The 19042-nt window shown below is 43.7% G+C and overlaps 1 protein-coding gene across 1 annotated transcript in view; it reads left to right on the forward strand.

The window, feature by feature from the left end:
• Dnaaf11 (dynein axonemal assembly factor 11) overlaps window positions 1-17729 on the forward strand; it is an 88093-nt gene extending 70364 nt beyond the window's left edge. The window contains exons 11-12 of the mRNA XM_051202488.1: window positions 12051-12136; window positions 17496-17729. Of these exons, the coding sequence (XP_051058445.1) occupies window positions 12051-12136; window positions 17496-17673 (264 nt within the window). The 3' untranslated portion in view covers window positions 17674-17729. The remainder of the gene's footprint in view (window positions 1-12050; window positions 12137-17495) is intronic.
• The last annotated feature ends 1313 nt before the right edge of the window (window positions 17730-19042 follow it).

Below are 19042 nucleotides of genomic sequence, written 5' to 3' on the forward strand. Positions count from 1 at the left end.
GTATTAAATTCAACTGGCGTTTGTTACGCTTGTTGTGTAGATGAAGCTCCGTATGAAATACTGCGGAAGTGTAAAGAGGTGGGACCTGTGTCCCTTGGCTGCGCCTTCCTGCCCCTTCCCTCTTCAGTCAACAGCCACCATCCCTGCAGACTCAGATGTGTCATGAGGCAAGCCCCAGGTCCACGGAGGCTCAGACTCGCGTGGAGACCCTCCCCTTGCACTTAGACTTCAAGTTGCATTGCTGGCTCATAAGCTAGAGTCATGACTTCCCCAATCCTGGCCTTTCTCATTGCACCCACCCAACACCAGCAGGATCTCCTCCTCCCCATTCAGAGACACAACGGGAAGGAAGAGCTGTCTCTAGAGGGTTTTGCTGTCAGTTCCAGCAGCCGGTAGTCATTTGTTTATTCTGTCACTCATCCCAGAATTTTTAATTATCATCCGCTATGTGCTGGGTACGTATACTGCATTGTTAGAAACACAAAGGGAACAGTAGTCTCACACTGGCTTCGCTTTCCCCCAGGCTATCCTGACGGAGAGCCTGCATGGAGTGTGCAACACATTCTTTCTCCCATAATTCCTTGAGGTAGAGGCCTGGGGAGTGATTCCAGTTTCTAGTCTCACTCCCTCGGTCCACACACTCACCCTCTGCTGCCGAGCAAGGGCCATGTGTGTGTAGTGCATCCAGTGGCTTCTTGCAAACAGTGGCAATTGTTTTGAATAAATTGTTTTGCAAAACCATCCCAAAGTGATTACTTTCCCTTGTAGAAACAGTAAAGATGACATTATAAGAGAGCCATACGATTTAGGGGACTTAGGTTAAAACATGAAATGGAAAATTATGGCAAAGAAGAACAGATGTAAATACTTTCTTTTTTAGTACCCCAAATACTTTTATTGCACTTATTCAGGCTGCTACTGAATATAATATAATAATAGGTCAGGGAAAGCAAGCAGATTTTAATTAAATCATGTAAATTACAAAGCATGACAGAAATTAATTGCAAACAAAGCCCAGTACGGTTAAATGGTATTATAAAAACTGAGAAAGTTACAGAAAAAACAGTAAGCAGTGGAGCCCTGGCAAGCAGGTGGCAGAGAGGCAGTCAGTTGACATCTAGCTTACACCCTTGAGTCTAAAGGACACAGGAAGCTCTCCTGGATGCGTCTACGCAAAGCTGGAGTCCCTGCAGCTAAATTCCTATCAGCTGAAGGAATGTAAAGCAAAATAGCACTGATTGCATGCAGAGGCGCTTGCTCTTCACCATCCGCTTGCCTAGGTTTAGAGCCACCTAGGAGATGCATCTCTGGGAATGCCCGCGAGGAAGCTGTCAAAGAGGCCAACTCAGGAGAGGAGACACCCTACCACCATTACCACCACCACCACCACCACCACCACCACCACCACCACCACCACCACCACCGTGAATGCAGGGGTCCTGGACGGAATAAAAGGGGAACAGTGGAAGCCAGCTTGGAGCAAGCATTCATCGCTCTCTACTTGCTGACTGTGAGGGAGTGTGGCCAGCTCCTTCATCCTCTAGCCACCTCAGCCGCAGCTGCTCCCCCTGCTAGGCCTTCCAGTTCATGATGGACTCACTAGCTCACACACAGCACAGTCAGACTGTGAGCGAAAACAAACCCTCTATTTCTTAAGCTGCCTTTGTAGGTTATTTTATCAGAGCAATACAGGAAGTAACTGGGGCGCTGTAATGTCCCTATCACAAAGATAGTGCGGAGATGACTTCCAAGTGCCCTTGCACGTTAGGCTGCTCACTAATAGTGTGCAAACCATAAGGTTTACAGCTATCCGTAGAACGAGTTATACTAGAAGACACGAGCACAGTTCTTTCTTTCATGGATATGATCAACGAAATGTGAGAAAATTTAGTATCCCTTGCTAGAAGGCTAAATGTCTTCTTATAAAATATTAATGGCTTTACTTCAGAGTAAAGAAAACCTTGGGAATTTTTTTTTTGATTTTCATTCCCAAAGGAAAGAAATTATAGACACTGCATTTAATAGTCTACAAAAATAAAACAAAATATAAAATACAGAGAAAACCAACAAATAAATTTGAGAAAATGGAAATGTGTTCTAGTGTGTTACCAAATGACAAAGGAAGTAACGTGTAGCCCCATGATACCTGGGACATAAATTGCATAAATATTGTAAATATTGTAGCCATTAGAATAAACGATATTCTGTATGCACGTGCCTAGTGATGAGCTCCACAAACTCGTGGTTAGGGCAGTCCTGGCATACTCCATTTCTCACCCGCCGCCCATAGTTTGGTCCAATGAACCCTATCTGTGTCGGCACCTGCTTCTGCCAGAATCATCCCCCAAATCACACATTAGGAGGTATGTATCACTTACTTGTTTGGTTGACACTACCACCTGTCACCTCCGTTAAAACTAGCATCAGCTCTCAACAAGGCCACCCCTGGGCCTTCTCACAGCTCTTTCTAAATATTCAATTCTTTCTTCATAGAAGAGCCCGATTTTGTTTTCAAAGCATGTATCATTTTATTCCCTTGCTAGAGCACCCTGCCTCCAGTGACTTCCAGAGCACATGGAATAGTGTTTTTATTCGTTGTTGTGGTCCAGCTTTAACCAGCTTCTGCCTCTGTCTCTGACGCCCCTCTCTCTTTCCTCCTCTCATTATATTCTCATTATATATTCTGGACACCACTCCCCCCCATATCTGGGAACATATAATCAGGTCTTAATTCAAATGTTGCCTTTTCACAGTGGATTTTGCAAACACTGTGCTATACTTTGCATCTTGAATGGCCCTCCAAGGGTAAGGTGTTCAAAGCATCATCTCGGGGCCTGGGGTAACTGAGGGACGGATTTGTAGAGGGACTCAGGTCGTAGGGGTGCCTTTGAGAATGCTGGGACCCTAACCCCCTTTCCTTTACTCTTCCTTCTCTTCTCCTCCCCTCCTCTTCCCTCCTTCCCGGGCTCCCTTCACCTTCCCTGCCGCCTCTCCTTGGCTGCCTTCGGAACAGGCTCTTCTACCACATGCTGCTGTCATGACGTACTGTGCCAGCTCAGTCCCCAAACAATATACGCAAGAGACAATGGATTGAAACCCCTGAGGCCAAAGTAAACCTTTGTTCCTTAATAAGTTGTTTGATGTGGGTATATTTGTCACAGGAAGGGTATGATGACTAATACAGTCACCGTTCTTACTCCTCTTGCTTGGCTTATCTTGAGCAATGCAATTGTAACAGTATGAAAGAGCCCCCATTCTTCTGCAGGGATAAATTCTAAAACAGACAAAGGAGAGGAGTCCCATGCTTAACCTGCAGATTCGGTGATTTCGTAGCGTTATCCCAACAGGGCTCTGGTGTGGAAACTGATGTCCTGGTTCTCTCAAATGTATGTGAAAACACAAAAAATGGCCAGAATAATTATAAAAGCAGCAAAACTGGAAGAGCCAGGCAGTCTTAGTGTGGCACACGGATAAATGGGTCAGAGTACAAAATAAGGAGGCTAAACGCAGGCTTTTCCTTACAAGGTCGCTTTCCCAGTCCCCACGATGAAATGAAGGGCCCCGATAAAAGCAACTTTCATAACCTGGTGCCAGCACATAGTCCGTATGCTTTATTTTCATTTGGATGACTACTCCCCTTCCTTGTTCATGGTGTTTCTCGTTATTGTAGAATCCTTTATCATTTTATCCTTTGCCCGTAGATACACCATCCATTTCAGGTTGGTTTTTCTCCATGGCATGAAGCAGTCCCTTGTGTGGATATGCAGCTGTGCCACCACCAGGCTTCACTTTCCTCTCTGAGCCTCGAACAGCCCTCTGCGAAAGCAATTGCCCACTGAGATGGGTAGTGATGAATTTCAACTTGGCAAAAGTCAGAATTACCTGGGAGGCGGGCCTCTTAGGTGTGACTGCTGGGGGTTATTTTGTTTAAGTTAAGTCAGCTCAAGGAGAAGGATCCTTTACCTCACACTTCCAGGTGATAGTTCGTCTTCATGAAGAAGACTCGCCCTTATGGGCACGAGGAAGCAAACGGTCACCCGCGTGGCATCTGTAGTCAGAACCGGGGAGCAGCCATGGCTTTGCTCCATTTGCTTTCTCCATCCTTCCCCAGTCCAGGATTCCCTGCCAGGGAACCATGCTGCCTCAATGCAAGCTAGCCAAGACAACACACTAGCATATAGAGAAATAAACGCAGTTTAAAAATATGCTGGCCTTAACAAAAGTTCTCTCTCAGTTACTAGACACAGCCATCATTTTTAAGGTGTTCTTTTTTTTCTTCAGATTTTGTTTAGGATTTCCTGTTTAAGAAAACCAATCTGTTTCCTTCTTTTTATATGTTAGTCCTTATGTACTTAGAAGTTTATTTATTTATTTTCTATTTTAAGCCATACCATAGGGCTCAGTTCATGTGTCTCCTTCCTCTTGCAGACTGCAGGCCTTGGCTGTTAGACACTTTCCGTAACAGCTGTTTTATTGCCTCTCTCTGCGTTTCCCAGGTGTTTCTAGCAGTAGATCAGGCTCAGTACTTTCAGCATGACCATATGTCCTTGCCTTTGATGGGTGCTTTCTCTGCATGGAGGGTGTTGATAATCTTTGCTTTCAAATAGAAATGTATTCACTTTTTTTTTAAAGGCCCTTTTTCTTTTCTTTTTGCTAATATAATGTAATTACATCATTTCTTCCCCCCCCAACCCGCCAATAAACCCCTCCTTGCATGCAAAAGTATTTTGATCATATTCACCTTTCACTCCTAGATCCATACCCTACTACCCACCCCCTTACCAACTTTCTCCAAATCAAGTCCAATCCTTGGGTGTGGTTGCCTTGCAATTTCTACCTTGTATGTAGCCCAGACGGGGATTTAAGTAGCTTTTACATGCTTAACTTGGTGTCACTTTCTGTGAACTCTCTCTTTTTTTTTTTTAAACACTCCAGTGCTCATATTCCAGGTTTTGACTCCCCAGGCCAGTAGGAGTATATTTTTTCTTCCTGAGATCCAGTTACCTTATCCATCACAGCTCAGGAAGAGACTTGTAGGGAAAAAACATGTATGAACTTGACCCTTATTGATTGCTACCTACCCCTCCCACTATGGATCAACCACCCTCTAGTTTCTGATTCCTATTGCTTGCTTGTCTTTCCATAATGTATGTATGCATGTCTGCATATCATGCTTTACAAATGCTGTTTTGAAGAGTTCAGCAGGTTCTTTGTAATCTGTTTGATCACTCTACGAGCTTCTTCGGGTACCCATCCTTACCCATAGCTCTTTCTATGTAGCTCTGTGAAGTCATGCGCCGCTGTTTCCCCCTCCCCCATGGCTTCCCCTCCCCCATGCTCCCCCGTTTCCCCCCCCCCCCCGTTTAACCTGGTTATTCTTGTGCAATACACCACTCTGCTTATCTATTCCTTTCATCCTTATCTTTCTTCGGATCCCTTCCTCAGCCATATATCCTTTCCTCCCTCCTGACCCCACCAGATAAATGGGAAGAAGGTACTTTTCACATGCTAACTTGAATGTGTGTGTCAGGGCTTTCAGTTAAATTATGAGCTCATTCCCCTTCCATTCATGTCATACCATCCTAATCCCTTTTCGCAGTAACTCTCTTCGTCATCATCTCCCCTTGTCCTTCCTCCCCAGGTTCCGGACTGCTAGGTTCTGCCACTTTTATGTCTCACGCTGACTTCTTTTACCGGCATCATCCTATCTTAAATCCTATCCTTATAAAATTCTTATGAATGGCATTGCTCTTTTTTTTTCCAGGTATTTCCCCCATGCATATATACTCTGCTGTTCAGCAAACCTCTTAAGCCATCAACATCATGATAGCACTGTCTTGTCCTGAAGCCCATTGAGTGCGTCCTTCTCATCGGTAGAATAAGATTCTACCTATAGCCATGGCTTATAAGCCTTCAGGTTAGATCTGCTCACACCCCCAACCCTTCCAGCCTTCATGCTTCAGGCCTGTGCAGCTCAGAGCAGTCAACAGTTCTGCAACTCTCCATTCTTTCTCGATTTCAAACATTTCGCACAGGTTTACCCTCCCTCTGGAAGGCATATCCTCATCGTTCAACTTGTAACCCTTTTCTAGCACAAACGACAGTGTGGTGGGAAGTGACCCTGGGCCATCAGGGAGTCTGTTGCCTCACGGTACTCCTGGGGTACCTAGTGCCTGCATTGCACAGTCTTTTGCCCCTCCCACTAGGCCGCAAGCTCCTGAAAGCAAGAGGTGTGCCTGCTTCAGTGGCAAGTTGGGACAAGCAGAAACCATTGTTGACTCGTTGGTTGAAATTGGTTGGAGAAGCATATTAGCAAACATAGTAAATGTATAAATGATTATGCAAAAAGCATTTGAATATTTTCTACTTGAGATAATACGTTTGTCATTCTTTATAAGATTTCTGAAAATTTGCATCTATGTGAATGTGTCATATGGGTATGGCATGTGTGTGCAGTTCCTGTGGTGGCAAGAAGGTAAAATCTGCTCCCCTGGAGCTAAACCTATAGGTAGTTGTGAGGCACCCAAGCGGGTGTGAGGAACCAAACATCCATTCCCTACGAGAACAGCAAGAGCTTTTAACCACTGAGCAGTCCCTGTCATCACTGGCTTTATTCAACAGCATCTTATTTAACAAAACACATACGAATACATTTCAAATAAATTTAGTCATTAGTATTATTTTAATACACAAATAAATTTAAATTCCCACTTTCACTCTCTGTAGAGACATATTCTCCAAAGGTGAAATAGTGGTCACGTCCTGTAGTTTTTAATTAAGATTTTAAAGTTATATTTAAAGCTTTGGTGTTTACCAATTGTTTGAATTTTAGCCATTAGTTATTAAAAATTACTGGCGTCCTATTCCTGCCCCTATGGCGTTTGCGTTTTAGTGGGGGCAAGACAAACACTAAGAAAATAAACAGCTTAGGATTCGTTTCTTTTTTTTTTTTTTTTTTTTTTTTTTAATGTTTATGCTCCATTGGCAGGGAAAACGTACACAAAAGATCAAGTGAGATAATATTCGTATACCAGGAAACAGCATTTTTATAATAAAGTCCTGTGCATATTCATCTGGTTACAAACTTTAAGATCTATGCTTATTTACATAAACATGTTCTATAGCATAAATTTCCTGAGTATTAAGAAGTCTACAGTGCAAGTCATCTTCCTGCTTCCTCAGCAACCTTCTCTCCCTGAAGCAAACAGCGCTGCCAATTTTCTATCAGAAACATTTTAAATATTCAGTGCCAGCGAGAGTACAATGGAAGAGTACTCTCATAAATTTCTAGAGGAAACAGGAAGTGATCTAATCTTTTTTGGGAACAAAAACTGTCCTCATGTATCAAGTCTTAAGATGTATGCTGTAACTTCATAATCATACTTTTGGACTCCACAGAAAAATAGATCAATGATACAATTTTATGTACACACCACCACCAACAACAACACCCAGTGCAATCAGCCAAGACAAACCCCAAACCTAGAAAACATTTGCCGAAAGACTGGACTTCAGGCTGCTGTCTGCAGACTCTAGTAGGAGGTGTGGAACTTTGTTCCAGCAATAATGCCTAAACATCCGAGAAACACAGGGCAGGTGGGTTAGCGTCTCATGCAGAGCTACCACGGATGGAAGAGATAACTGAGAAGAGCAGAACACTGGTCTAGCGCGTGGGGGCCTCTGCCCTCATGGCAACACACAGAAAGATGCTCACCAGCAAGTCCTTGAAAGGCTGTAAGTTAACATTGCATTAAGAAGTTTTAATGGGCGTAAAAGATGAAACAGAGAGAGGGTGAACTCTGTAAGGAAATGCGGTTTTAATGTACACTGTTGTCTTCTCGGGCAGGTTAAATTTATGGAGGGTTACAGGTGTTCTGGTTGCTACCACACCCTCTTCCTGAGTGAGTGAGGAACATTCCTCCTGAGCCGACGTGAACAAATGAGTAGAACAGCACAAAGCTCCTGTGGGCTCATGGGAGAAGTCTGAACATGTGCCAGGCATGCAGAACATGCATTTCCCCTGCAGGCACGCAGCACACACTCTTCCCCTGCAGGCATGCAGCAACTCTCTTCCCCTGCAGGCATGCAGCACACACTCTTCCACTCCAGGCATGCAGCACACACTCTTCCCCTGCAGGAGTGCAGCACATGCATTTCCCCTGCACACATGAAGCACACATCCATCCATCCCCTCCAGGTATGCAGCACACACACTTTCCAGGGCTTTAGTCTTGTCCCCAGGTGTGATGGTCCCAGCCCCATGCACTTTATGTGTCCACATGGTTCACTGGCTTAGATGATGCTTCTTTCTCTCCCCAGAACATTCTCCTTTCTGTCTTCAGGAACATTCAGACTTGTTCTTTCCATTACGAAATAGTGTGTCCTTTAATAGGCTTACGCAGAACCCTGGCTGAACGTCTGTCTGTCACTTACATCCTCCAGATACCTCAGTAGCTGTGTCTTTTTCCCTTGTGAAATGACATAGGTTGTTTTTCATCTTCCCATCTCAGTCTCCACCTCAGTCCTGTGCTTAGCCCAGTGTGTGTGCTCAGTGAATGTCTCCTTGAGCAAACCGAACAGAGGTAACATTTGAAACTGGCTGGGGGAGGGAGCAAAGTGCCCTTGAGGAGTTTATTGTGATTTTCCTGCATATTGTATTTAAGAAGCAGGGTGAAATCTATAAGAAACAGAAAACTGTGGCCATGCATTATGATAAATATATCTCTTACTTTCCAAGAGACTGGCATTTTGCTGAGTTAATAATACACCTTAAGGTCACCTAAGATTTAAGTGGCAATGTTACTGTGTACACTCAGCCTGTGTTTAACCTGCATTGTAGAGAATATAATAGCCAAACATGCTTGCCTTGGATTTCCCCAAATAGTCAACTTCACAACCTAAGCTAAGCACAGATGTAACACTGAATTATGTGCTCTTCCATGCTCTCCTATGCTCTTGACCGAGAGTAATACAGGCGTCTTATGCAGATCATTTGCTGAAAACAGCAACATAGAGGTTGGAAGTAATCATATAACACAAATATCCACCACCAATGTTGAAGAGGACGTTTGGATATTGCTTGATAAACAATGGCATTTACAGTACTTTTTGTTATTGGGGTCAGATAGTAAAACTGTAAAGTATCCCTCACCCCACCCCACCCCCACCCCCGCCCTTTGTGAGGAAGGATGGACAACACAGGGGAAAGGAAGTAGAGAATTCAACTCTGGGCTTGAACTTGGTTACAGAGACCAAGGGGGAGTGCGATGAACTCTTTCCTGAATCCCTGATACCCTGTTTGGTGACTCAGAGTTTACTATCAGTGTGTTCAAAGATAGAGTGTGGTGTACTTTTCTCAGTAAACATCTTTAACTACATTTCATTTTTCTTTGGATTTATAAGCAAGTTCCCAACTATAACAGCGACTGTTCACTCATATTTACTTAGATTTACATAAGTAACTATTGGTTTGAATCATATTTAATTACTCTCTCCTAAGCATCAGAAATATTCATAGATTGGCAGTTACTATGGTTTACTGTAAAAGAAAAAAAAAAAAAAAAAAAAAAAAAAAAAAAAAAAGGGAATCAAGGGCTCAGTCTCTCTTTTGCAGCTGCTCCGCAGTCAGAATCTCAGAGTGAGTGCCATTTACTATTAATGAAGCAACCATGGACATTTTATTAGTATAATTTAGACTATCCAAGTGCAGGCTGCTGGCTCAGGAGGTAATGAGACCCCCATTCAGGCTACTAGCTAAGCAAAAAGCAAAACACTGTCACTGTATCCAAACTCAGTAAAGCTCCCCAGAGCAAGCCTCCAAGAGTTAAAACAATGTAACATCGTTAAAATGTTAATTTGTACCTCAGTGCCTGCCCCAGAATTGGATTTTTGAGGAGTTAATTACATTTCTCTCTGTGGGCTCAGGAAACTGTTAGTCCCACATTATCTAATTTATCGAACATATTTTGGTCCTTACAACTTTTCCATTAGTCATCCCTAAAACATACGTGGGACAATGTATAAGACACTGCTTAAATGAGCACTGTTGCCTAGAGGAGGCACAGCCCCAGACTACATGGCCTTGGGGAGACTGAATGGCATGGCTTCTGAACCTTGGCACTCTGAGCCAAGTTGGGTCTTATCAGACAGGGTCTCCCCATGTCTGGTGTTGGGGATGATGGGCTCCCACGTTAGGGGGAAGGTCAATGTCCATACTTTTCCTCAGTGCCAATGTTTCCATTCCCTGTAACTTTCTGACTTAAAAGGACCTCAGAAGCCAACTGGGCCGAAAATATATTTTAAAAATAAGAAGCACATTTAGATCCTGCTGCATAGCAAATTCCCTGTGAAGAAAACTTCCAAATTTGTGACTCTATTTGCATTTCCATAAACGTAGAGAGTCTTTGTGCCTAATATGTGACAAACAGCAGTGTTAGAAGTAGGCATTTTAAGACTCTAATTATGCATAGGTCCTCACTCTTGTTAGTGTGTTTACAGTGGGAAGCGATATAAAGTTTGTACTCCCTCCACAACAAGGCTGATATTTGAATGCATCCTAACTTACAATGAATGATGCTGTTTAAAATGATTTAAGCATTTAAATAATAAAAAGATGCTAAGGTGCCACTGTACTCCCCAAAGCAGATTCTAAGATGTAGATGAAGCCTCCACTCAACTCCTGAGAGGGGAGCGATGGCACCAGGGCTGGGAGAGGAGGGCAGCTGAGCAGAGACGCAGCAGGCTTAACCGAGGTTGACCACACTTGTGTGAGCTCCGTGGTGCATGCAAAACAAATTCCTCAGCCCAGTGGTAAAAAGTAGCTTCCTGTGTATGAATTTGGTTATGCATCCAGGTGGACAAATCAGCACCACCAACACTTCCCATAAGTGGCTGGCACCTTGTTAGCACCCAGATAGGTGCTGAGCCAGGCAACCAACTCCCTTCCCAAACGCAAATGTGGCTCCAGGGTGCTTGGTTGTGCCAGCAGGCGACCCAGGTAGTGACAAGCCCACCAAGTCCAAACCTAAGAATTTTTCTTCAGCCATCGTAGGACCGTGGGTCACAGTTGCGTAACACACCAAATCTCGGGTAGGACAAGAAAAGATGGCAGGTTCGTGTCAACTTCCGGAACAATGACTGTTCCCCCTGTTCAGGAATGAGTCTCCTTCTGTCAAAGATAAGGAAATGATGAGGGTGAGTGAGGGATGGTAACCCTCTGTGACATTTGAAGGGAAAGGACGGATGACCCTGGGCTGGTCACCCAACCCGAGCAGTCCAAAGTGAGGGTTTACGATGCCCTTGTGTTCCCACAGTTAATCCCTGTCTCACAGCAATGCTACCGGCATCAGAGGGAGTCATAAGCAAAGCGTGTAACATAAAGAGTAAGGCTAAGTTAGTCTTATTGCACAGCTGGAACTTGATATGGAGGAGCGGGCCCTCTTCCTAGCCCACTGAGAGAACTTGGACACTTATTGAGGGCACAAATTCGATGACCTCTCTTTGCCTTTGAATAGTCTTTGTTTGCTGAATGGAATTAGTCAGCTTAGTTTATTGCACCCTCAACATGCTTAGCAATGACCTTACCTAGCATATAGGTAGTAATAGAATTACAGACTTCTCAGACCCCAAAAGGACCTTTGAGAGCACAGTCTGTTTCCCTCCTAATTTCAAAATTAAAGAAAGAGGTCTAAGAGGGAGTAGGAAGAGCTCTGGCCTAGGGTGCTCTCCAGCAGTATGTTCACTGGGAACAGTACATAGGCAGTCTTCTCAAATCAGCAACCCCGACACTTCCCATAAGTGGCTGGCACGTTGCTGGCTTTCAGATAAAATACATTCGTTAAATAAATTAATCCACCAAGTCTGCATGCTTGTTTTTAGCAATCTTTCGATAGCTTGAGGCTTTGCAAGACTACTGCATTTAAGAGGCTTAAATTAAGACTCTTGCATGGAATCTGTACAGAGAAAAATTGAGACGCTTTATAGTTTTAAAAGAATTACTCATACATCAAGGAAGAACATACCACTCTACACATGTCATATTTTTATTTTAGGTAGGAGAATTGATCACAGGAGGTCAACGAACACCCATGCCTGTGAAAAGCGTCCTGGACAGCAGCAAAGAACAAGCAAGCCACAGGTATCATGTTCCGGATTGTCCTTATCAATAAGATACTGTTCCCTTTGTTATGGCACGCTGGCTAGAATGACTGTAAACCTTCAATGTTTGAAAATGCTCAGACCGTGTGTATTCATGTTTATTTCAGCTCCCTAGACTCTTTGCTTTTAGGGCAGTGGATCTTCAAAACTCCAACCCCAACTGCTTGTGGAAAAAGTAGTAAGGCTGACAGCATCCTCGATGATTGCTGACATTTCCTGAACACTTGCTTCGTGCTCACATTAACCTGTTCAAGCCCCACTTCTCAAGGGGGGCTTGTGTGTCCCAAAGACCACGTAGCCTGTTGAAACAGTTCATGTTTGTAACATTGCTCTTATACATCCCTGTCTGCCTCTCTTGTCACCCGACCTTCGGATTCCCTAGCTGTAAGAGCCTCTATCACTGCACTCTTCTCAATATCCAAACAAGAGGTCATCTTCAGCCTCTGCCTCAATTCATTTCCCAGCAAAACTCTCTGTTTCTCAAGAAACTATTCATCCAGCCCCAGTCCTGCACTGTGTTAGAAACCTCTTCTTCGAGATCCTGGCCCGTCTCCCGGAAAGTTTCAGGACACACATGCCAGCACCAAAGTTATTTTGTACAAAGCTCTCCTAGTTCCCAGGTTTGGATAAGACCTCAGTTTCTTCAGCTAACCTACTTCTCATGACTTCCAGACTCTTAACATCCAGATGGTAAAATCTATTTTGGACTGAGGCAAATTTATCTCTGTCCTACAAATGTGTGTGCTGGATTACATCATAAAAAAAAAATACCTGCACAAGTGCTATGTTTGTGTTTTGCATCTTAAAGCCTCAGTCAAAGGTGGCCAATGAGATCTTGAGATTTTTTAAACTCAGGATTTGCTTGAACAACAGGTATGGAATTGAATTTCTACCGAAAACTGGTTTTTTGTTTTTAACCTTGGAAAGCCATTCACATTTCTCAACCTAGTGGATGTTATTCCAGATTCAAGATCCTCAGGTATCATGATTTATGCAAATATTAGAGTCAGATTTAACCCCAGTATCCTCAAACCATGTAAACAGTCTGAGCTAATTTGCAGTTTTTCAAGGGGTTGCAGGAGAGGAAGGCAAACAGCTGTGGTTTGGAGGTGGTTATCAGGCCCTAGGAAGGCTGTCATTACTCTTATTAGAGTTGGCACTTGGAGAAGTCTCAGCAAAGTACCTCTACAAAGTGTTTCTTTCTTGGTTTCACTGTGGAGAAAGCTCAGCTCCCAACCCCACATGCAGGGCTTGTGTGGAGGTTGTTTGTGGGACTCCATCATCACTGATAAACTTGAGTGTACACCTGAGCTCTTCTCTGTGTGGATGGAGTGGATAGAGGGAGAAGAAGGGATGGTTTATCCATTATGGCTAGAGGGGACACCTGGTGAACAAATGTGGCTCCTAACACTGCGATGCAAAAGAAAATGTACAGGCTCCTCAAAAGTGAAAATATTTATGAATGCAGATGCCGAGTCCCTCAACAAAACAAACTCTTTCATCATCAAAATAGCATGGCATGAGATAAGCTTTTCTTAATGGGATGCAGAGAAGTTCAATTCACCCAAGATCACACAGTGAGGGAGAGGTGGATCCAGAACTTTGACCCTTCGGGATTAGTCTTCTTCTTATTGCACTAATGAACGTAACATCCTGAGTTGAAATAAGAATGTTTTTTTATGGTTGGTGCTTCCTTTCCTTAGTCTAGGAGTCTTATCCTACCCTTGTATTCCAGGGTTTTGTAGTCTTGCCTTTCATGTTTAGGTGTTCTCTATCAGGAGTTGAGTTTTGTTTAAGGTATGAGTTTTTCCAGTTCCACTGTCTCTAAAAAGTTGGTCATCAAGGCCAAAGAGTCCTGCATCTGAATCTGATGGCCTGGGTCCTGTTTCTGGATTGTGTCTGTTCCTCTTCCTTAGTTTCCATAGCTTTATAATAGTAAGTCTTTATAACTTGCACAAAAAGTCATCCCACCTTCTTGAAGAGGAGTGTGGCTATCTTTGTGTCTTTATAGGCCTATATTAATTTTAGAATCAACTTGTCTGGTTTCATGTGCAAATTACATCCCCCCTTTTTTCAAACACCACATTGAAAAACTAAAAGCAGGATAACCTTATAAACACTTGAAGTTTATGTAGCTCACAATTTTGGAAGTTGAAGGTCAGTCTGGTAATGGCCCTCCCAGGTCATTGTCTTTGTGTCTGAGGCACATGTGTCAGGAGCAGTCACATCACCAATCAGGAGGCTAGACAGAGAATCAGAGCTCAAGTTCATTTCAGTCTTTATGTAAGTACATGAATCTGAATGACTAAGTCCAAGGAGTCTTGCATCCCTTATTAAAGGCAACATTCGGGGATGACCTCAGAAGGATGGGGGAGGGAAGAAGGGGTCAAATAACACAGTATGATGATGATGTACATGCATGAAAATGTCGCAGTGAAACCTATGACTTCATGTGCCAACTGCAACCTTAGTTTCACAAAGCACCAATGCCCATCCCTCCAAAATTCCCTGTGTCCACCAAGCCCCAGTGCCCATCCCTCCAAAACTCCCTCTGTCCACCCATCTGTCCTTTACTCCTTGCTATTTTGACAGCATTCGTAATGCCAATACTGAAGATCTTGCCAAGGAGCCTGGAGCACAGCAAAAGAGTGTGTGTTATCTGTGCCTTCTTCCTTAGGTTGTAGGCACAAGTCAAACTTTATCTGTAAGTTCCTAACCCTGATCATCACAGCACAAGGCGCCTGAAAGAGGTGTAATGAGAAGCACGTGGAACTCAATGGGTGACTCACCCTTGCGGTGATGTCCTTGACCTCTACTCCCATTTCTGCATGGGTTGCATGGGGAGTTCCTGGTGCTCTGTCCTCTCTTTCATGTCTGCAAACTAAGTTGGTCCAGACAGCATCCATGTGTGTGCTCTCCTCAATCCATCGCACACAGCTTAGTGAGCAATGACCAGGGATGACTAACAAACCAGTGAGATGGAAGAGGGCATCCAAGGCCAAGGATGAAAAGCTACTGCCCGTGCTGTATATGGCGCCTTCTTTTCTCTGAGTGTCATTTATGTGGTGCTACCTCCATAAGCTCAGACTAGCTCCCCAGCCTTGATTGTTTATCTCTGAGGCTTTGATTGACATCCTCCTCCCCTGCTGCTTCAGAAGGGGGTGGCGGTGGAGGGCACCTGAGGATCCAATGGGAGTAACGAAAGCTGTGTCTGAGGACATTGTCTGGCATCTCCATGAGCACTTCAGACTCAGCAGTTTGCTAGGATACAGGACTCAGCAAGTCACACTTGTGGCTATTATTTATTATAGAAACAAAACAAACCCCACCAAGTAGCACAAGCCCAGGGCAAGTCTGAAGATAACTAGGGGCCAGCTTTTAAGGGCCATCTCGTCTAGAGCGACACAGGACACTTCATTTCTGCAGCAGCAAGAGAAACACCATCATGGTGCATTAGGCAGGCTCATCTAGAGGTTTGTTGCTTGGGATTTTCACTGGGGGCTAGAGCATGCCAAAATTCTACTCCCATGCTGCCTCAGGAAGCATCCTTACTTTTCAGAGTTCATGTTGCTATAGAGAGATGGAGTACAGCCAACCCTTAGCCTTGCAGGTCTTTTTACCTATCATCAGATCAGAGGAGATAGTGTGCCATGTCTTGTCCATCTACACTGGTTATTTGTCTGAGCCCTGGTTTCCTCATCATCTGACTCCACTTCAGTTTCTTCTTCAGGAAGGGCACAGTTCATTCTGGTCTCTCCTCTTTTCCTATAGCACACAGAGTTCATTTACAACAATCAAGCCGGACTACAGAATGTACTATTTCATAGTCTCTTTATTCTTAGTATTCTCCCTCAACAAGTCCATGTGCATTACTCAGATCACTGAGAGGAATTCACTCAAATGCCTTGAAGGGCTGAGCAGAGGCCAGGAATGGGGGGGGGGGATTCAAAAACAGAGAGTTTCTACTTCCCCAAGATAACAGATTTTCCTCTTCTCAACAGACGGCATCTGCTGGGAGCATTTCACCTGAGGACATCACTTTGTAACTCATACAAAATGCAGAGACAGTTTCTCACATGAATTCATTATCTCTCCAATGAAGGATAATGACCTTTCACTTATAGAATAAGCATTTATTCAATAAGCTGTATGTCAAATAAAAAGTTAAAAAAAAACACCACAAAATCTCCACCTTAAAGATGCCAGCATTCTATATAAACAGAACAGTATGATAGAATTCTACAGTGTTGTAACAAATTCTATGTTTGTACATTGAACCGCACTATGAGTCATCACTAGAATTCTGTCATTTTATACAGATCAGGCTGTCCTGAGTTTCTACTGTTGTGCAGGGAATATAGAGGTACTGGACATGTGTCTGGTGGATGGATGGATGGATGGATGGATGGATGGATGGATAGATGGATGGATGGATGGATGGATGAATGGATGGCACTGGTTGCAAATAATGTGTCTGGGTACCAGAAAAGTCACTGGGAAAGTTAGGGAGGCATAGATCACTGGTCTGGAGCCCATGTGGGATAAACAAGACTTGCTGTGAAAACAGGGTAGGAATGTGCGCCATGGGCACAGTTCCTCTGTGAGCACAACACCAGGGCCCTTTGGCGATGGAGCTTCTTCCTGGTCCTTTGTGGTCATCCCACCTGTATGAGTACTGGGCATGGGCAGTTGGAGTAGGTGCTCCAGGGAGCAGAAGCTTTGGACTGAGCTGTGTTATATAAGCACCTGGACTTGTCTAAAGCCAGGCCCAGGCAGCCACAGTCTGGGACTAAACTCGGCTAGTGCCCTGTTGATCTTGCCTTTGTCACTCAGCTTGTTGGATCATCTCAATATCTGTGGAGAGAGAGTTCTCCAAGTTCCTCATCTCCTATGGCCAGGATAGCAGTACAGCTCTGCTTGATAATTTCTCCATGGGTTAAAATCTTATTTCTAGAATTCTCTATAATCAATGAAGCAAAGGAAAATCTTTTCTTTCTCTCTCTATGGCAGCAGTTCTCAACCTGTGAGTTTTAATCCCTTTTGGGATCAAACAACCCTTTCATGGGGGTGGCATGTCAGATATTTACCTTATGATTCATAACAGTAGTAAAATTACAGTTATGAAGTAACAATGAAAATAAATTTATGGTTGGGGTCACCACAACATGAAGGACTGTGTTAAAGGTTTGTAGGGTTAGGAAGGTTGAGAACTGCTGACCTGTGCCATATAGACACCACTTGCCAAATATTCACTAAGTAAAATGAGTTTCATTTCTTTGAAGTTTAATTTTAAAGAATGAACATTAATATTAATTCTCCCTTGACTATTTCTGTTGTAGAAGAAAGCAGACAGAAAGACTAGAAGTCGATCCCAGCAAGCATTCCTACCCTGATGTGACTACTATAGTACAAGAGAAAAAACACAAACCTAAAAAAATGGAATCTCAACTCCAAGCTGCACCCAGTGAGGAAGACCCCGACTTTGATGATAACCCAGACGTGCCTCCACTAATTTGAAGCATGTGGCTGTGTTGTCATTGACTGTGACCCAGTCATCCCATGTTCTTGGTGTAAAAAAATGGACGTGTATCATTCATGAGGCAAATACAGTTCATTATTGTTTTATCTGATATTATATTTCCTACTTTGCATAATAATATTTTTAAGTGAGTTCAAAATTAAATCGCATGCTTTAAACGTGCTATGACTTATCACTCATCTGCAATCAAGGTTAGCTATTGAAAACATGCAGTAATGTAATGGAACTATGACATTCAGCATTAAGAATAAATCACTTAGTGCTTTGCTTGGTTATGCATTAGATTGTGTCATATGGAAAATGATTTGAGAAAATTGGTCAAACTCAGACGTTAAAACTGTAGTCTCAAGTCCAACTAGAATGCTTTGACATGATTTTAAACAGTGTTTCCATTTTCTTCCCGTGGATCTGCTTTCTCTAGTAGCATGATGGAGTGGCAAGAATATGGATGTTGACATTAGACACTGTATTTGTATTCCTGCTGAGTCCGAGCCACTGCATGAAGACTTTCAGCTGGTCCTTACCCTCCTCAGGGCAGAGTGACTTCATCTGCTAGGCAAACAGTACTGCTTGCTTCATAGGTTGGTCTCAAGGGCAGCTGTGTAACAGTGGCACTCAGTGTTTCCTTGCTTGGTCATTCCCTCTCTCCTTTCTTCACCTTCTTCCCCAGATTACTCTTCCTAGTCTATTTCCCTCTTCTCTTTTTGATGTGTTTACCATCTCTTCTAAATAACTATTATTTCTAAACTAAATAACTATTAAGTCAGTGCTCCACATTCATGCTAGGAAAAATGATGACGGTACCCTGAGATCTTGATGTCACAGCATCCGACCAGGCTTCCTCAAACGCTTCTCCAGTGAATGCTCACTGGGAAACCATCGGGTGTTCGAATGGTTCCTGAGGTTCAATGCAGAGGTTTGGACGCAGCTAGAATGTGCTGCCTTACAGGTTCATGCACAAAGAACTTGGTCCTTTGGGTGGTGGAATAGGAAAATGATGGAAGCTTTGGGAAACGGAGCTTTGTAGGAGGTGTTTAGGTCCACCTTTGGAAGGGAAGCTCCCTCTGTGTTACCCTATGAATGAGAAGATTCAAGAATAGGGATAATTACGGAAAGATCTCTCTGTCAGAAAGAGAGAGTGGGGAGGAAAAGGGAGAGTGAGGAGAGAGGAGCAGAGGGGAAGAAATAGGAAGAGTGAGGGGGAGGGGAGGGGTAAACGGGAAGAGAGGGGGGAGGGGAGAGGAAGGGAGCAGCACCAGCATCCATGAAAGGGGCACTAGCAGATCTGAGTGGCATCAAAGAGGCCACTGCATTAATTACTTTTGGCATCCCTGTAACCAAACACCT

This window comes from Phodopus roborovskii, unplaced genomic scaffold, assembly GCF_943737965.1.
Source record: "Phodopus roborovskii unplaced genomic scaffold, PHOROB, whole genome shotgun sequence".
NCBI classification, from domain to species: Eukaryota; Metazoa; Chordata; class Mammalia; order Rodentia; family Cricetidae; genus Phodopus; species Phodopus roborovskii.